This window comes from Pezoporus flaviventris, unplaced genomic scaffold (assembly GCF_033815535.1).
Source record: "Pezoporus flaviventris isolate CSIRO_AGI_PZ_B2104156 unplaced genomic scaffold, CSIRO_AGI_Pfla_v1 ptg000007l, whole genome shotgun sequence".
Classification (NCBI taxonomy): Eukaryota; Metazoa; Chordata; class Aves; order Psittaciformes; family Psittacidae; genus Pezoporus; species Pezoporus flaviventris.
In genome coordinates this window covers 83,151,522-83,169,116 of record NW_026892555.1, presented here as the reverse complement: position 1 = coordinate 83,169,116, position 17,595 = coordinate 83,151,522, and the positions used below count along the sequence as shown (strand labels likewise).

Below are 17,595 nucleotides of genomic sequence, written 5' to 3'. Positions count from 1 at the left end.
AAGTTAGACACCTGAAAAAGTGAACTGACTTCAAACAGTAGTAACACAGGGGGCTGACAGATACAAAGAAGGGGTTTACAGACTCACCAGCCACATTCTTTCCATGTGATGGCATTGCCCTTGCAAAGCTCATATGCACCTGAGGTGCTTAGGACAAATTAACACAACCTGAGATCTCTGTGGATCTGGAACCTGGCAGTGGGTTCCATCAGCTAATGCCACACTTCAGAACAGAGGACAGTTTGTCTCTAATTAGGATATATTTTCTTCTGAAGCAGAGAGCACTTCTTGCTGACAGCACCCAGATCTAAGACCAAGGAAGAACTGAACGTTTAAACTGAATTCCTTCTTCATTTACATCAGGTAAATCTCTCAGTGAATCTTTACATTGATGCTGGCACTGTGAATGTTAATACTGTACCTGCTTCAGGCTGGATGCCAGTCTAGAAAATAAATCCATGGCTAACTGATGCTCCAGGGAGTAATTTCAACTTTGCAAAAGGTACTCTCAGTCATCATCTTGAAAAAAATAAAACAACTCAAACCTCAAACATTCAATTGTCTGTATAGCAGGCGTTTGAAAAATCTTGTTGTTGTAGGCAATAACTGTAACAAAGAACAGAATTACTGCTTGTGGAGTAGGAGGAAAAAAGTTCAAAATAAATGAATACTACTCATCGGTTCCAACAGCCTTTATGAAAAATCTGTTTTCTGACTCCAGAGAACCTCTAATCAACTAACAGAGAAGCATATGCTCTATTTTAAGCTGTGCATAATGTAATGGATAGCTATAATTACTTCAATAGAATAAGAACAGTATCAGTCAATACGTACTGTAAGTCATGCAAGTTAGTTATTTTTTCAGCAGTTGGAACAGACAGCTGATCATGTTTGTTAATATTTCACGTTCATAATTATATTTATTTATCTACTTACAAACTGGTATGAAGTGCTACTTTCCAGCCAAATAAATCACAAACTGTAGATAACACAAACATTGTACAGAAATATGAATTACACATGAATAGGATACAAACATGAGAGGGATGGGGGACAGAAAGAAGTGCTCACTCTTCATGATTTAAACCAAAATTCATCCAAAGGCTTGCAAGTCTTTGCTGCATGTTGTATACACTGTAACATATCCACCTAGTTTAATATTTGCCAGGAAAATCACAAAGCCCTCTCAGGCTACAGCAGCATATAATCTCCTTGAATGTTTTCCTGAGCTCCTGACTCCGGAATGCATAGATAAGTGGATCGATGATGGAATTGCACATGATGAGAATGAGGTAGAAGTTAAAGTGGGACATGAAGCACACACAGTAAGGGTTGTAGGGGCAGGAGATGTAGAAAATCAGATGCAGGAAAAATGGAGCCCAGCACACAACAAAAACTCCAATCAGGATGGTGAGAGTGATGGCTCCTTTCATGTTGGCCCCTTGGCGAATAGGGCCAGTCCCTGGAAGAACAGCAATCTTTTTGATATGTGTTCGAGCCATCATAAACATGTGGACGTAGAGGGATGCCATGAGAATGAGCATAGTGAAGAACATGCTAATAAGGCAGATGATGACAACACTGCTGTCAGAATAAATGATAAACAAAATGCCTGAGACGGTGCAAGCAGCCCATATGCATGTGATGATGACCCCTACGCGCTTCACCGTCATGATATTATGGTACTGGAGGGCATAAAATATAGTAAAGTACCTGTCCACTGCTATTGACAGAAGACTGCAAATTGATGCAAGCAAGGAACTGCAAATCACTGAGTCAATAACATTGTCAATGTTTATGGTAAAGCTCTGTGCATCTGTGTCTGTATTGTTTAGCAGCGTGATGACAATAGTTTCTGATCCATTAGATACACTCACTAGCATATCAGCCACTGCCAAGCTACAGATGAAGAAGTACATGGGTGAGTGGAGGTTCTTGTTCTTGGCTATCGCCACAACGACCAAGACATTCTCCAGCAAGCTGATGATGCCCAGAGTCACAAACACTTCAGGGGATACAAAGAGTTGCTCATAGCAGCCTCCTGAGGAATGGCCCTTTCCATTCAGCTCGCTGGCACTTCCATGCAGTCCATAGCTGTGGTTCCAGAAATGGAGAGGCTGGAGTGTCCCACGGTGCTGGGTGAAATTCATCTTATGGAGATCCACTTTCAGCTTCCTGCTTTTAAAACTCCTGGTCCCTTTGCATTCCTTTGAAAACCTTCTTTGCCTTTTCAGCTTGGGAAGCAAATTAAAATAGCTAGCACCAAGGCAGGCAGCAATTCAGAAGACTTTGACTGCTGTTGCAAAATAACTTTTCAAACACAGAAATTCTGATTTACTTTCTCACAGACGCAGTTTCTAATCATCATCGCATTTACCTTGGTGATCTATGTCACAGAGTCCCAACAGTCTGTTATTTTGCATCAGATTCTTCGCTATGGTTAGATCCCATTTAGTTCACTGGTAAGCTGCAAGACTTTTTTGTTCCCTTCCATTAAGAGAGGCAAACATAAAATGCCCAAGTGACAGCTGCAAAGCAGAAACTAATTTCAAACTGCAAGCACTGGTCTCACTGTCAGACAGTGCATGCCAGCTGCCTGTTTTATGGTGTGTGGAGGAGAAAAATATTCGGGGCAATCCCCGCCTCTGCTTTGCCTTCTAGCCAATCAGTCTGCAGAGCCGCAGAAAGCAGAGGGGCTTCTGATTCTGCAAATCTCTGAAATGTCAGACAGCGCAATAGATTTGGATGCAGCGTGAGCTACCAGCAGCTGCAGGAAAGCAGAGGGGCTGCCGGAGATTTGTTTCTCTTCTTTAACTTATCAGAATAGTATTTTAATACCGATTTTTAGTTAGCAATAATACAGGACTGTACTAGCAATCTTACTGCATTCCTGCAGCTGAACTGATCACTTTTCATTTTTCAGACTGTGATTTACTCCTGCCCCTTCTGGGGCACACAGGTGCTCTGCCTTGAAAGACAAGGAAGCAAGAGAATACTTATTTCCTCTCAGTTCTGTCTCCCAGATCTCCTTTGCATTGCTAACTTTTCTATGCCTTAGTTGTCATTTGCAAGATGTGTTGTTACAGGGTTGCATTATACTCTCTAAGCTTCTTATAATTTTAAAGAAATTGAGGCTATATAAGGACCAAAACCAGAAAGGAGCTAAAGTCACAAATGGCGTCATAAATTTTCCTAAGAAAGGAGTTTTCCCAAGGTAATAGCCTTCTTCATTGTCTTATTTCCAGGAATGAAAAGATGATGCAGTTGCAGAAGCCCTGTTGCTATCAGGAATTAGAATGTTGGGCAGAAAAAGAGAAGTCAGTATTTAGAGCAGATGAAGGAAAGCAATGGGAGACAAACTTGCATTCTGTAAGAAATGGGGCTTATCCAATGGAAATGACACAAAAGCATCAATAAACCCCTTAAAAATCCACCCAGAGGGATGTCCTTGTGCTTACCTGGAATGAGCTGAAAGGCAGCTTGTGTGCAGTATTTCAGGGAAAGCCCTTGAGAAGAAGGAACAGAATGCCAAATGAATATGAAAAGACAGGGACAAAAGTTGCTTTACTGTTTCCTCTTCAAGCATTGCAATTGAGGATTGAAAAACAAATTTACTGAGCAAAGCCTAAAGTACCAGTGTGTTTTAAAGGTATGGAAGCTATAGGAAAGTCAGTCATTACACCTGAGAGTAATGTTTGCAAGGAAGTTGTTTCAATGAACAGTCCCAGTCAACTACCAGGAAGGCTGTGGAGAAGTCTGTATCTGATGCAAGAGACTATTTTCTTCAACTTCTCAAACTTTCTATATCTTCTATGCTTTAGCTGATTTTAAGATGAGCAGCAATTAGGAACATGGCATGTATGTGGAAGCACAACTATCTATACTCAACATCCCAGTACCAGGGTGAATTGTGATTTTCCTTTTACATTTGGATCTGCTATAGATCTATGGTTATAAAGACCTATATGAGCAGAAAAGCCTCAGCCAATTATTTCTGGACCTTTCCCTAGACAGATTGCTTTATAAAGCTGAAACATAAATATCTAAGGCAAACAAAACAACTTGCAGCGCAGGAAATCCCATATTTATCATCTTGGAAAACATCTCTCACCAGCAGCATCCTTGCAAGGAAGGAATAGCTTGCTGCTGAGAGTGTGAGATTTACTTTCCTATCAAGACATAATGTAAGCCAGGATTCAAAAAGATTTATTATCTAGTTACTGATCCCTGGGCCAGTATACATTAACTCCTGCAACAGACAGGACTTACATGCCTAACCCTTAAGCACATAGCTATAATGTGAGATCAGTGAGAAGATTTATATCAAGACTGATGTGGGAGAGCAGCATCTCCCCAGACAAAGTATTTTTCTGTACCTGCAGCCAGAAATGTGCAATCTTCAAGTTATGCCAGGGAAACAGCCAGTCAGTGTCCCTTCCTCCATAACTCCCCTCCATGCTGGAAGCGCCGTGGTATAAGGATCTCTCCCTTTCACCTACTTTGGTGATGCCAGGGCAAGAGAAGCTGGCAAAAATAGAGAGGAACTACCTCCAGCCGATACTGCCCTATTTGCTCCTGATGTCTGTCTGTCTACCCCTCTTTTGCCTTTTCCTTTCTCTGAACATTGTCCCTGTTCCCATCCCCATTTTTCCATTTACTATGTCTCTTCACCCAGAAGCTATCCAGATACTTTTCTGTGCTTGATTCTTCTCTGGATGTGGTCATAAAAATGCAATAGCAGTTTATAACCAAGTAAAGAAAAGGACACTTTCCTACCCACAGCCATCGTTCACCTCAAAAATTTTACTTATGCTCTGTATTCTTGGGTCAAATTTGTTTTGGTGTATTAGCCATTCATATTTGTGGGATGACAGTACATGACTGGAAGCAGTAGACTTATGGTAGCTTAGCAACTCAGTTGAAGAGGTGATATACTATTAGCATGCTCTGACTAGAAAGTAAAACAAGTTACATGAGCACTTTTTAAAATGAGAGAAGATATATGTACGTCTAAATGCTTCTGTGGAAGAAAATGGATACATGTCTCTGCCTCCCACTTACCAAAAATCAAACCATATAATGTTAAAATCATTCAAAGGATCCTAATTCTCTCATGCCTGAAAATATGTTAATATTTCAGTCTCTTTAGTCATAGATAGCAGGAGTATTGCCTAACATATATTGCCTAAAATGTTTCTTAAATTTTAAAAGCAAAACCTGAGCTATTCTATCTTTCACGAGTGGAGGCTGGCAGTCTTTTCAGCACCATGGAAAACCAGCTATGGCTGCAGAAAATCATAAACTGGAAAGAATGATATGCAAATATGAGGTCCAGCTCTTACAAGAAATGAAAGATCCATGAAGATTTTTATACCAGCCTCCCCTTTTAACATAAAAAAAAGTCCATTTAAAAAATTCCTCCTACACAATTCCCTCTTGTCCTATGTTCTGTTTCCAGCTATAGCTACTCCTGGATGCCCATCCTCCAAATAGGGTTTAGCTATCTTCACCTCACAACATTTAAAGAGCCTAATTATTTTCTGACAGTTTCTTTTGAAACTCAGAAGAATTCATTCACTGGAATCAATAATAAACAGATAAGGTCCCAGTAGTGATACAGGAAGATGGGCACAGTCATAAGCAGTCTCTATAGGTCTACTATGGAAGAAAACGACAAGTAGAGGAAGTTAGCACAGGCACTTCCTGGCTCAAATGCACAGTCTGAGATCTGTTTGAATTCTATGTCTATATTGGTCAAGCAGGGAGATGGTATTCACCACTCCAACGGTTGTCAGTGAAAACAGAAGGGGTTGTGAAAAGCATAGTAGAAGGAGTACCCAAACAAACAGATTATTAACATTCAGTCATTCCTGAGAGTTGTGTGTGTGTGCCAGCGCTGTGCAAAATGTAAATGTTTCATTTACATGTGCAGGCATAATCAAAAGAAGTTTTTGTCACATGTGCTTGATCCAGTTTTTCAGTGTCCATAAAGCAGTAAAAAAGACTGTAGTATGCTTTAGCATGCCGAATTTGAAATACAAAATGAGCTGAGCAATTTAGCTTTGGAAGCTCCTACGAGATTTTAGGCTGCGTCATATCTCTAAACTACAGCAAAGGTAAATTCCTCCTAACTCTCAAAATACTTACCAAAAATGGCTCAAATAATGCAATGTACTTTTCCATCCTTCCCACAGATGTCATTGGAGGAAACATTTCTTTGATTCTTTCTAGCTCTAGTAAATTAGCATGTGATCGATACAGAGACACTTGTTTGTTCTTGTGATTTGGATTGGTAGCTTTTTTAAAGTAGGTTCTTGAATGTATTGTTTTATTTTCCAGCAAGTCTGATATATGCATGAAAAGACATATCAATACAGACCTGATTATCATAAACTTCAGGTGCTATCCTGTTTAAATTTATGATGTTTATGATGAAATATAGGATACAGAGAGAGCTGACACTGATTTTGGGTGAAGTAAAGGTAATGTCTATTGCCGATAGATAGATAAAAAAATCCACACAGGAAAAGGTCACTAGTTCGGCAGTATAGAATTTGAGATCTCTATGTGTAATGTTACTTCACAGGCAAAAATATGATTGTAGACCAAAAAATTACTATTCTTTGTGCTTGTACATACACGTTCTAAGACTGTGTAATGAATCGGTGGGGTTATTAGTCAATCGAGAATAAATTGTGGAGTCAAGCTTCTGTTCAGAGTCACAAAGATGTTGGTTGGATTAGACTTCTGGAAGTCACCTCATCCAGCCTCTGCTTTGAATGGGATTACCACCAATACTGGATTAAATCAGCTGTGGCTTTGTCTATCCAGGTCTTGAAAACTTCCAAGAAAGGAGATCCCACAACCTCCCTGGATAACCTATTCCTGTTCTGCATTGCTTTCCCAGTTAAAAAGCTTTTCCTAATCTGAATAAAAAAAAAAAAGACTATTTTACACACTCTACAGAAGGGGCAGAGGAAGCTGCACTGGTAAAGGTTGTTGAAGAGAATGCTAAAGTGTGATCTAATAGATTATTCGAGTTTAATAGCTAATGGAAAAGAAGGTACAAAACTTATAGGGCCAAGCTCCTTTTGGTAGTGCCAGGGAATACAGAAAAAAGCAATCACAGGTTGTGGTTTGGTTACACAACCTAAGCTCCTGCCCATGATGACAGCCCTTCAATGAACCATCTTCAGTTTCTCCACATCTCTCTTGAACTGCAGGGGCCCAAAGTTTAACATTGTTCCAGGTACAGCCTTGTCCATGGCAGGTAAGTGGGGATAATAACCTACTTCAATCTGTCAGCTGTGCTTTTTCTAATTTGGAAAATTATTTCTTATATTCAAGTTGACTTCCAATGTAACCCTTCTGCTGTCCTTTTCAGTAACACTGTAACTCAAGCAATCAGCGCCCATTGCGTAGTGATGCATGGGGCTGTTCCACACATGCAAAGAACTTCGTACTTCTTGTTCACTTTCATAAATATTCTGTTGGCCCAATACTCATGTCTCCCAGCATCCCTCTGGATCAAATCTCTGCTGTTTAGTGTGTCCACATTCATCCTCAACTTACTACAATCTGCAAATTTGTGGATGGTACATTCTTTATCAACCTCCCTGTTAGTGATGAAGATATGGAACAATCACTCCCAGTAGAGACCTGAGGGTACTCAATTTATTTCCAGATGTGCTGGTTTTGGTTAGGATTTTCTTTATGGTAGCTAGTATGAGGCTATGTTTTGGATTTGTGCTGAAAACAGTGTTCATAACGCAGGGATGTTATATGTTAGTACAGTTAGAGCTGTAAAGTACTTTCACAGTGTCAAAGCATTTTCTGCCTGTCACCCAGCCACACCAGTGAGTAGGCTGGGAGTGCACAAGAAGCTGGGAGGGGACACATCTGGGACAGCTGACCCCAACTGACCAAAGGGATATTCCAGACCATATGATGTCATGCTCAGCAATAAAAAGCTAGGGGGAGAAGGAAAAGGGGGATGTTCGGTATGATGGTGTTTGTAACCATTCCCCTCAATTAATGAAGATGTACTTTCCTGGAGATGGCTGAACACCTGCCTGCAAGTGGGAAGTGGTGAATGGATTCCTTGTGTTGCTTTGATTGTGTGTGCAGCTTTTGCTGTATGCACTAAATTTTCTTTATCTCAACCCATGAATTTTCTCACTTTTACCCTTCTGACTCTGTCCGCTGTCTCACAGGGGGAGAGTGAGTGAGTGGTGATGCTTAGTTGCCAGCTGGGATTGAGCCATGACACCAGCTATTAGCTGAACTGTTGCCCAGTGTCCGTTACTACCTTTTGAGAGCATTAGTCCAAGCAGTTTTCAACTCATCCGTGACATGCAAATGAAAACAATGGTCAGTGGGAAACTGGCCCAATATATTTTCGTCTAGCCTTTTATTTTGGAGTCCTGATTACCCTGTAATTTTTGTAACTTAATTTTAACCTTTCTCACCTGAGGTGAGAACAGTTTTTAACCCAAGGAGCTTCAGTTTTGAGAGCAGGAGTCTTTGTAGCTTGCCTCTTTTCCTCAGATTTGTTAGAAGAGCAAGAGGACTCCAGCCAATCTGTCTCTGAAAGTACAGAAATGTATATTCTGCTGGCAAATGATACATTTGCACTAATTTGAAGATGCTATAAATGTGCAAAACCAGAATGTTTTCCATTAAAATGGCATGAGGAGCACAGAGGGTTTAAGCACTTAACTGCTTAAATCCATTCTCATTTCTATTTTAGGTGATCACTGTTGTGATCATGGAGATCATTAATTTGCAGTCAATGCAACAATCACCGTCCTTATCCTAGTCTTTTCCCCCCATTCCCTCCCTCCCAAATAATCAATTTTCTTTTACTTGCTCGTAGATTTACTTCCTTGTCTGTTCAGACTCATCTGAAGCACTTTGTTCAAATGACTACACAATCTCCTTAGTGTTAATATTGCTCTCCAAATAGATCTCTAAAGACATACAGCAGCATGCAGGAAGATATCAACAGCTGTGGTCAGTGTGTGCACGATCTCATAGTGCTGGATGGCACATGCTGTAAAAAGCTTGTGCCTTCAGAGTTTTGGGGCTGAAATCCTTGGATGATTCAGGTGTGGGGGGTGATGACACGCAGTTAATTCTGAACGTGTGATAAAAGAAGAGGGAATATTACTCCTACAGAAATCACAGTCTGACAGCAACTTGATGCAGAAAAAATGTATTAAGGAAGTACAGTTCATTTGCTCCAAAATAAATAAACTCCAAGCAACCCAGCATTTAAAATTCAGTGTTGTAAATTTATGCTCCCAATGGTTTACAGTTATGGGGATTACATTTGCATCCAGCTGGTTAGTGCTTAATGTCTATGGCTATAAGAATGACAGTCTTTAGTTCTATACCAAATTCCAAATTCCTTGTATTGTTTCACTTATACATTGATTATCTGATTATGCATTTTCTGCATAGGAAAAGTTCACAAATTACTAGGCTACCACTGTTACCATGACATCATTTCTTTAGTACCTTTAGAGAGAGTTGTGTGCATAGCAACTGGTGTTCAAGATACATACTTTATGTCCAGAGGGGCTTAGATATATACAGTTACTGAAAACCAGATTATTTTAATCCTTCCTGAATGTTCTTCACACACACACACACACACACATGTGTATATAAGAATATAAACCTCACCTCTATCCCACCTCCATGTGGTGCAGCCATATTCTGTATTGCCTTGTGCTCTCTCATGTAATTCCACATACAGGAGGTAGGAATTAGTCTTCTAAAGAAAGTCTAAAGCAGCTTGTGCTCTGTTAATACAAATGGTCTCCAATTATGTAGCTGCATAGTTGACATTCATGGCTTCTACCCGTTTTGATAGCCCCTCAAAACACTGATTTTTAGCAGAGATATTGGACAAATCCTGGGCAGAGTCTACCAGTTCTATAGGGAGTGCTTAACCTCCTTTTGACTTGGTTTTTTCCATAGGAATTAAATTGTTTGAAAACAATTAGAAATACTGGAGTTGTGGTGTAAGACATAGAGGGACCAAGTCATATGTCAAATGAGTGAGTTAGCCAGCAGTGGTGTCAGGATAAGATTAGACTAAAGAACAGCCTGAGAGTGCTGTCTTGAGGTAAGAGCATCTTCATTGACATACAATCCAAAACAGTCATTTTTTTCTGAGAACTCATGCAGAAAAGGAAAATACAGAATGTCTAGACTTTTGAAGAACTATAGTGTGTCTGCAGTGACCTGGTTTCTTGGCAATCTCTTTACCTCAGTCATTAACATATGGTGACAAGAATACCCCATTTCATTTTGTGGCAACTGCTGCAACACCTGGAACTCTCTTGAAGACCTCTGATACTTAAAAAAGTCTGAATTAGAAAACTGTATTGATAGTGAAGCTAACTCACTGGAAAGCAGAGATATTTTATTTCCAAAGCTCTTATGAAAAAGTCATCTTAGAAAATGCAAGGACATAAATCAATTCAGGTTTTGAATAGCAGAGGTGGTCTATGCTAGTTCATTACTCAGAACTTCTAGTGAAGGGCCATTTTTATTAAACTCAGGAAGAGCCTCCTTTCTTTTCTTTTTAGGATAAGGAAGCATGAACTATAAATTGTTTTCCTCCCTACTACTTGGGTAGAGATTGGCTGGCTGTGAGAGGCTGATAATTTTCTGTCATAGCACTTTCAAGGAAAGAAAAGGGTGAATGGCTATATGACAGCAGTGCAAATAGAGTAGCTCTTGCCCTTTTGGTGTTCAAAACTCCATATTCTAAGGTTATTAGAAAAAGAACAGGAGGGAGAGGAGGCAGTCACATGAGTCACCCACCTTGTCATGAAATGGTGCAAAGCAGGACGGCTGGAATATCAACCTGGGCTAGAAGATGCTTTTTCTTCAATGGAATAGATAGCACTGGTGGGGGTCTAACTCCTAAAAGTGAATTAAAGATTGATAAAGGCTCAAAGGCAGTTTTTTTTTCTAGAGAACTGCCACTGAAAGTACATCATCTTCAAGACCTGACGAAGAAAATCCCGAGGCCTCAAGTTAGACATGGAATCTTTTTATATATTAGTAATATTTCATCTGTCTTTGTACTATTTTGTTGAAGCTAAATGTTTAATTGAGAGATTAGAGGGTTAACTGAAACCTTTGATTGTTGAACAGGAATAGCCACAGTAGTGGTAGTGGATGCTGTGTCCAAACAAACATTGCATTGTTGTTTTTTTTTCCTTTGATTTTGGTCTTGGACCCAGAAATCACAGAAAGAGATCTTGGAGTTTGTAGGTGGAAGGGAGACAAATGAGTTTAGGCTATCCAAGAGTTTATACTTGAAACAGGTGAAGACGACCTTCTAGTTATATAGCAGGGGGTGGGGAATTAAAAATAAAGTCTGTAAAACAAAAAGGAAAAAACAGGGGTATCTTTGCTTGTCTATGAGACCCGGTTTGCTTAGACTTTCCATAGACAGCTGTTGTAAGCAGGGAAGAAGAGGTTAGAATAGTAGGAAGATTTCCACACCCCTTGCTGGAGCCAATGCTTTCTAGAAGAACAGGGAAACAGAGAGTAACAGAAGATCCTGACATGCCGTATACAGACTCTACAATGAATAAGGCAGTCTGCAGCCATGTAAACTAGGATGTCCAGTGACTTGCAGGCAGATTTATTCAGTTAGCCCTTTACTCCAGAGTGAATTTTACTGTAATACTGTGTGAGCAACAGAGATGAGATTTTTTTCTCACATAATGATGTGCAAGAACAAGCTAGAGAATTGTAAACATGGGATGAAAGTGAAACAATGGCAATTTAAATGTGTGTCACATTTCCTTTCCACTGAAGGAGAACAGAAAACAAGCTAAGATTCCCTCCAGGGACTGCTAGCCTGAACAAACATACTGATAAGCCGGTGTCCTGCCCCTTAAGATACTGTGCATTGCTGCAGATAACTAGAAAAGTATCAAAAGAAAAAAAAATTGAAAAGACTTCAGAAATTAGTTAGGTAAAGAGCATCAAAGAAAAATTTCAAAAAAATTTTAAAACTCAACAAAGAGCCAAAATGATTTTTCATCACCCTGGGAAGCTTTTAAAGTCTTACTCAAAATTATCATGGTATATAACTACACCCTGAGAACTGTCTGATCTAGATTTCTTTTTGAGAAAGGCAACAATTTACAGCAATTATCATTGCCAATATTAAATAGAACTTCCTTGGCATCTTCTTTTTAACAACTTTGAGTGGTTTTACCGGTTGTCTTCAAACTCAGTCAGATACACTATCTACATAAACTCAGACCACATCTTACATGTATTCCTAAAAAATTCTTTTTTATCCTTCTTTCTTTAATAAGTGAAATTCAGAACTTCTTTGAATGAAATTAATTATTTTTTTTCTCTGCCTAGAAAATTTCCTTTGTAATTTTAGAAAATGCTCATGAAAACAGAAGGAGAATAGTAAAATACAGCTGCAGGAGGGAACTAGCTGATTTGTGTTACTAAATCTATCTGCATTATCATATGCTTAGTCACAGAATAATTCAGTTATAATCGCAACTTTGCATCATGGCCAAAAGTACAGAGAAAGATAAAGGCACAACACTCACCCGAGACAAAAATCACAGTTTCTTTAAGAGAACTTTTCAGCAACATGGAGTACCTCTGCTTACTTCAGATTAGAAAGAGCTGTTCTTGTGACTGGTAGAGCTTCTAAGATCCCATCTCAAACCCACAGAGGCTCTAAGAAGCAAGGAAAGTAAGACAGTGGAGGAAAGCAGCCTTAGCTTCAGCTGAGAACTACTGTGGGAAGGGTGCAACCTTCCCCCTCAAGTTCTCGAGGTGTAGTTAGATGTCTCTCATCTATTGGGAAAACACTGCTAAGTCCTGAAATACTTTTATTTTAAAATAGCCCTTATGAGCAACTCTCTGTATGGGTAACATGTAGCATGAAAAAGATTTTCTGCAATTAAAGGAATATAGCAAACTCCTTGTGAGGGCCATCAGCTTCTTTTCCACCTCACCTTGTACAAAGTCCACACAAATGACAGCTAGCTAGGTCATTAAAATTCAAGCAAGTGATTTTCTGCATTAGTGTGATTCAGATCACTCTGAGCCAGAAGAGAATAGTTTTCTGCGCTGGGGTCACGGAAGACATGTAATTACATTTCAATTAATTTAAAGGATGGAAAAGAGAAACAAGGATGAAGTTGTGTAGGTCTGTTTTAACTATGAGAATGTGCTCCCATTGCTTTCTATATGAGAATATCTAAGAATTTCATATTACACAAGCAAGTGATTTAAAGGCCACTGGTGTTTTAGTTCAGTTGAATAGCAGAAATCCTTCTCTCATTTGAAAAAAAGATACTATTTTCTTTAAATTTGCCCTACTTCCCCAAAGACAATCTTCAATATCACAGAATTGATGAAAGTAGCAAGATGAAACCTTTCTAATGCTTTTAGAAAGTCAGTGGCACAAAGGGCAATTTTTTTTAAAAAATGTGTGACTTCCAAACAGTCTATTACTCTCTGCAGAGCAAGTATCTACAAAATTAGTGGACTGTCACTTTTAATCACTGAATTTGATATGAAGTGTCTGATATGTTTATGTGAAGGAACCAAATGAACATGGAACCCCACTATCCCAGACACTGTGCAAAATACAATCTCTTTCTTTTTCAGAAAATAGTTGGCATCTCAGAATGGATTATTTTTTAAAAAGAAAAGTAATCCTTGCCTGGCATCTACAATCTCCAGCTAAACTACAAATTTTTATTGCACACAGTCTCACGAAATACTCAATATGGTGCAGTTCGCACTATTTTTACCATTTTAGAGCACTTCCCAGGACTAGAGACCAACTTGAATCAAAATTCAACAAGACAAGCCATTTAAAGGAAAGGTCAAACTTCACAGGAGGCCTAACTTTGTGGTGTCTTTTAGTAGCTCCATCACACAGCATATTCTATCTAAAACAGGGTTTCCAAGCCAACACTGCAAAGGTTAATGACAGACAGAATTAATAAGCTATACTTCAAAGCAACAAGATTCTTGAAAAAAACTGTATGTGCTTTTAGGAAGCTACTAAACTCTCATAAATATTCCAGTCTAACTCAGGGCTTTTTATTGATTTCTTTTCATGCTTTCTAACCTAAGGAGGTATCCCCTTTTCTGCCTTTGTATGGAAAGTCTGTAACCTTCACCGGGGGTTGCTATGCAGACTACTTTTTTAATTCAGGCAGTAAATACACTTTATGTTTTACTTGTGTGTCTGAATTTCTTTCATTTGGTACTTTGAAATGACATAGAAGTGGTAATCTCTGGACAGAGACATCAGCATTTCTCACTTTCCCGTTGTTATATTCATGCAAGAGTTGTATAATCTCCTTTTAAGTTATTTCATGCACAGCAGGTATCATAATTTTGGCTGACACTACCTAGGTTTTCTGCTCAGACAGAGACACTTTCTGGAGCCTGTTACAAATTTTACTTTTAAACCTTCATTTGAATAAGTTCATTTTCTGAAATACTAATTCAGTTCCCTAAGTTCTTCTCAAACTTTTGGCAAGCTTATTCTAAGAAATGTAAGTTAAAAAAAACCTATAAAACTTTATTTGTATTTACCAATAGTAATGCTCTGAAACTTTTCAATTATATACTTTTTAGAAATGCAATGTCTTCTGTTGAATATATTGCTAAAGCTCACCTGTTCAATGGAAATATATTCAGTCACTCAGCAATGGAAGCTGTCCAGAAATTGATGGCAACTTTTTACCAGTTCATTAAAATCTTGCCTTTAGAATCTATCTTACTTACAAATCAATTACCCAAAGTCTGCCTTTGACTGCTATCTTTTGTTCAAGCGAGGACATACAAAACAAAAAAAAAGAAAGATCAGATTCTGAAGTGTATGTTCCTATTTATTTTTCCAAATAGCTGAGAAACCAGTAATTCATTCTTAGTGAAAAAGAGTATCATTATTCCTTTCTTTATAAAAATATTAATTTACAGTGAACATGACAAACTTTTGCCAGATATAGTATTGCACTTTCCAAAGCAACACAGGCTAAATGGACTGAAATTATGTGTCCCAAACAACTGTTCAAGCCTGATAAAGCCTAACTTTATGTAAATACTGTGTGATTGATGGTTTGGGATGAACACACAAAATTCCACTAATGCACAAATTATTACCTTCAAATCAGAATTTCAGAGCAATAGACTCTATGATATTTAATCTCTTAGCATAAAGCTGGAATTGTGCACATAAAACAGAGGCTTTGTGTTAAAATTAGTTTCTGCCTCTCAAAGTAAGAGTTTTCTCAACTTGGTCTTGAACTGATTTAATATCATTCCTTATAGCTCTTTTACTGCACATTCAGATAATATGGAAAAGTACATAATTTTTTTCAGGAAGGATGAATATTGCTTCATAAAATACTTTATTCACTGAAAAATTCTACCTCAGATTGGCCGAAATTACCCACAAAACTAATGAAGTAACATTAATACTCCCTGTCAAAAACATTTGATAGTAAAAAACCTGCATTTAAATATATTTTCATTTCCTATTTCAAAATTTTCACACTAAAATTGAACAAATTTTATTCTTAAACAGGAAATTAAATTAAAAAAAAAAAGTTTTTTCTTCTTAACTTGCAGTGTTTGGGCAAATCCTGATTCCTTTTTTCTGCCTTGAAGTTCTGGTTCAGGCAAAACAACCATCAAAACCCTGTAATTATTCACTGTATAACTCTGAGCTGATCAGGAAAAAGGGTGAGAAGTACCAAAATGTACCCACATGTTGATGTTTTTTTAACTTGCACATTTTAGTGTGCAAACTTAGTGTGCAAACTTACATACATTCAGGGCACTCAGCAAAAACATCTGAAGTGGCCCATATCAGCTAATCCAGACAGCATCTCTGAAAAGATGGAAACTAATCTGCTGTGGCTGTGCTTCACTTAGTAGTGACAGAAGACCCATTGACCAGGGCATGGCATCTATAACAGAAACTAAAGCAAGAAGCTGTGCATGCAGCAATAGAAAGATCACAGAGTTTTCTTTTTTTTTTACTTTTTCTTTTTTCCTTTGTGTACAGTCACATGCTAAATGCACTGAATGCTCTCCTTTTCTCTTTTAAAGGAATTCCAAAGACAGAATAGCTGGTTGTGACTCAGGAAAGAGGATGAAATAATAAGCTGTTCAGTCTCAAAATTCATCCCTGAACAAAATCATCAGGGTTGTTTTCCGGATTAAGGTGTTTCTCTGCTAAATGCCACCACACATAAATGTATTTATCCATCTCAGGAATGCATATAGAGTATGGGGATCGCAGGGATGGGCAGTGGCTGGACACAGTTTAGCACAGACAGCTTTCACAGTAAGATGGCTACCATGTCCCAAATCTGCAGTGTGTTGCTCTTGTAGCACAAGACGCATTAATCTAGCAATAGCAACATAGAGTTTAGAAGGATTTGGCTATCACCTCACCCTCACAGTCAATTTACTTCTCCATCTGGATCCTATGTTTTCTCTGTCTGTGTGCACCTACCATGACCACTTAGGATGCAGAAAAAATATCTCTGATGCATTTTTTGCCAGAGGTAGTGCATGTTAACAAGGCATAGACTCCAGATACTCTTTTTGCCTACTATAGGTTAGGTTACTTTAGAAAGCAGACTTAGTGATTATATCCCACTGCAAGATTCTCTTTAAAACCTTTAAAAGCTGCTAGCACAGAATATCTAATAAAAGTATTTTGTATAACACCATGAGCTAGACTGCATGTCACAAAAGCTTCCAACAGAAGCTGATTCTTTAGTGATAATTAACAATAGTTTTATAAAGATTCAGCTATCAAGTTCAAATGCAGTTTTCATGCAGAAAACACTGCCTGGTGGTAGTTAATCACTGCTGTGAAGGTGCAGTCAGACCAATTTTCCCAGCTGTTCTTGGGCTGGGGTAAATGGTTGGGATCAAAACCAAAAGAGTCATTAGATTTTTAACTGCTTGAGGGGAACTTAATCCATGACTATAAAATCCAAGATTTCTTTGGACCGTTTGCTGAATATCAAATACTGATCACCATTGATGGGGCTTTATTACACTAAACAGCCTTAGATCATAGAACATAGAATATCTCAAGTTGTAAGGGACCCAAAAAGCATCATTATGTCCAACTCCCTGCTCCTCACAGGACTACCGAAAACTGAACCATATGACTAAGAGAATTGCCCAGAAGCTTCTTGAACTCTGACAGAGTTGGTGCCATGACCTGAGGACCACTTCCCTTCCAGTGACCAACCACCCTCTCAGGGAAGAACCTCTTGCAGCCTGATGCTCTGAGGACTGACTTCAAATGGCTCTATGATGGGGCTCCTTTTATACCCTGGCTGTCCAGTGTTCAGCAGTAGCAGTCATTTTTCTCCTTCTTGGTAGCTGGTGCAGTGCTGTGTTTTGACTTTCGGCCTGGGAACAGAGCTGATAACAATGATGTTTTGGTTTGGCCAAGGACTTTGTGAGCCTCATGCTCTGCCAGGGAGGAGGGGAAGCCAGGAGGAAGCAGAGACAGGGCACCTGACCCAAGCTAGCCAAAGA

At 38.8% G+C, this 17,595-nt stretch overlaps 1 protein-coding gene across 1 annotated transcript; it reads right to left on the bottom strand.

The window, feature by feature from the left end:
- Positions 1-710: 710 nt before the first annotated feature.
- MC4R (melanocortin 4 receptor) lies at positions 711-2,613 on the bottom strand. The gene has a single exon (XM_061449274.1). It carries the CDS (start codon positions 2,148-2,150, stop codon positions 1,155-1,157), a length of 996 nt encoding a protein of 331 aa, XP_061305258.1. The 5' UTR covers positions 2,151-2,613; the 3' UTR covers positions 711-1,154.
- Positions 2,614-17,595: the final 14,982 nt, after the last annotated feature.

Coding starts and splice junctions, on each gene's coding strand:
- MC4R (XM_061449274.1), bottom strand. CDS start 2,150: ATGAATTTCACCCAGCACCGTGGGACACTCCAGCCTCTCCATTTCTGG.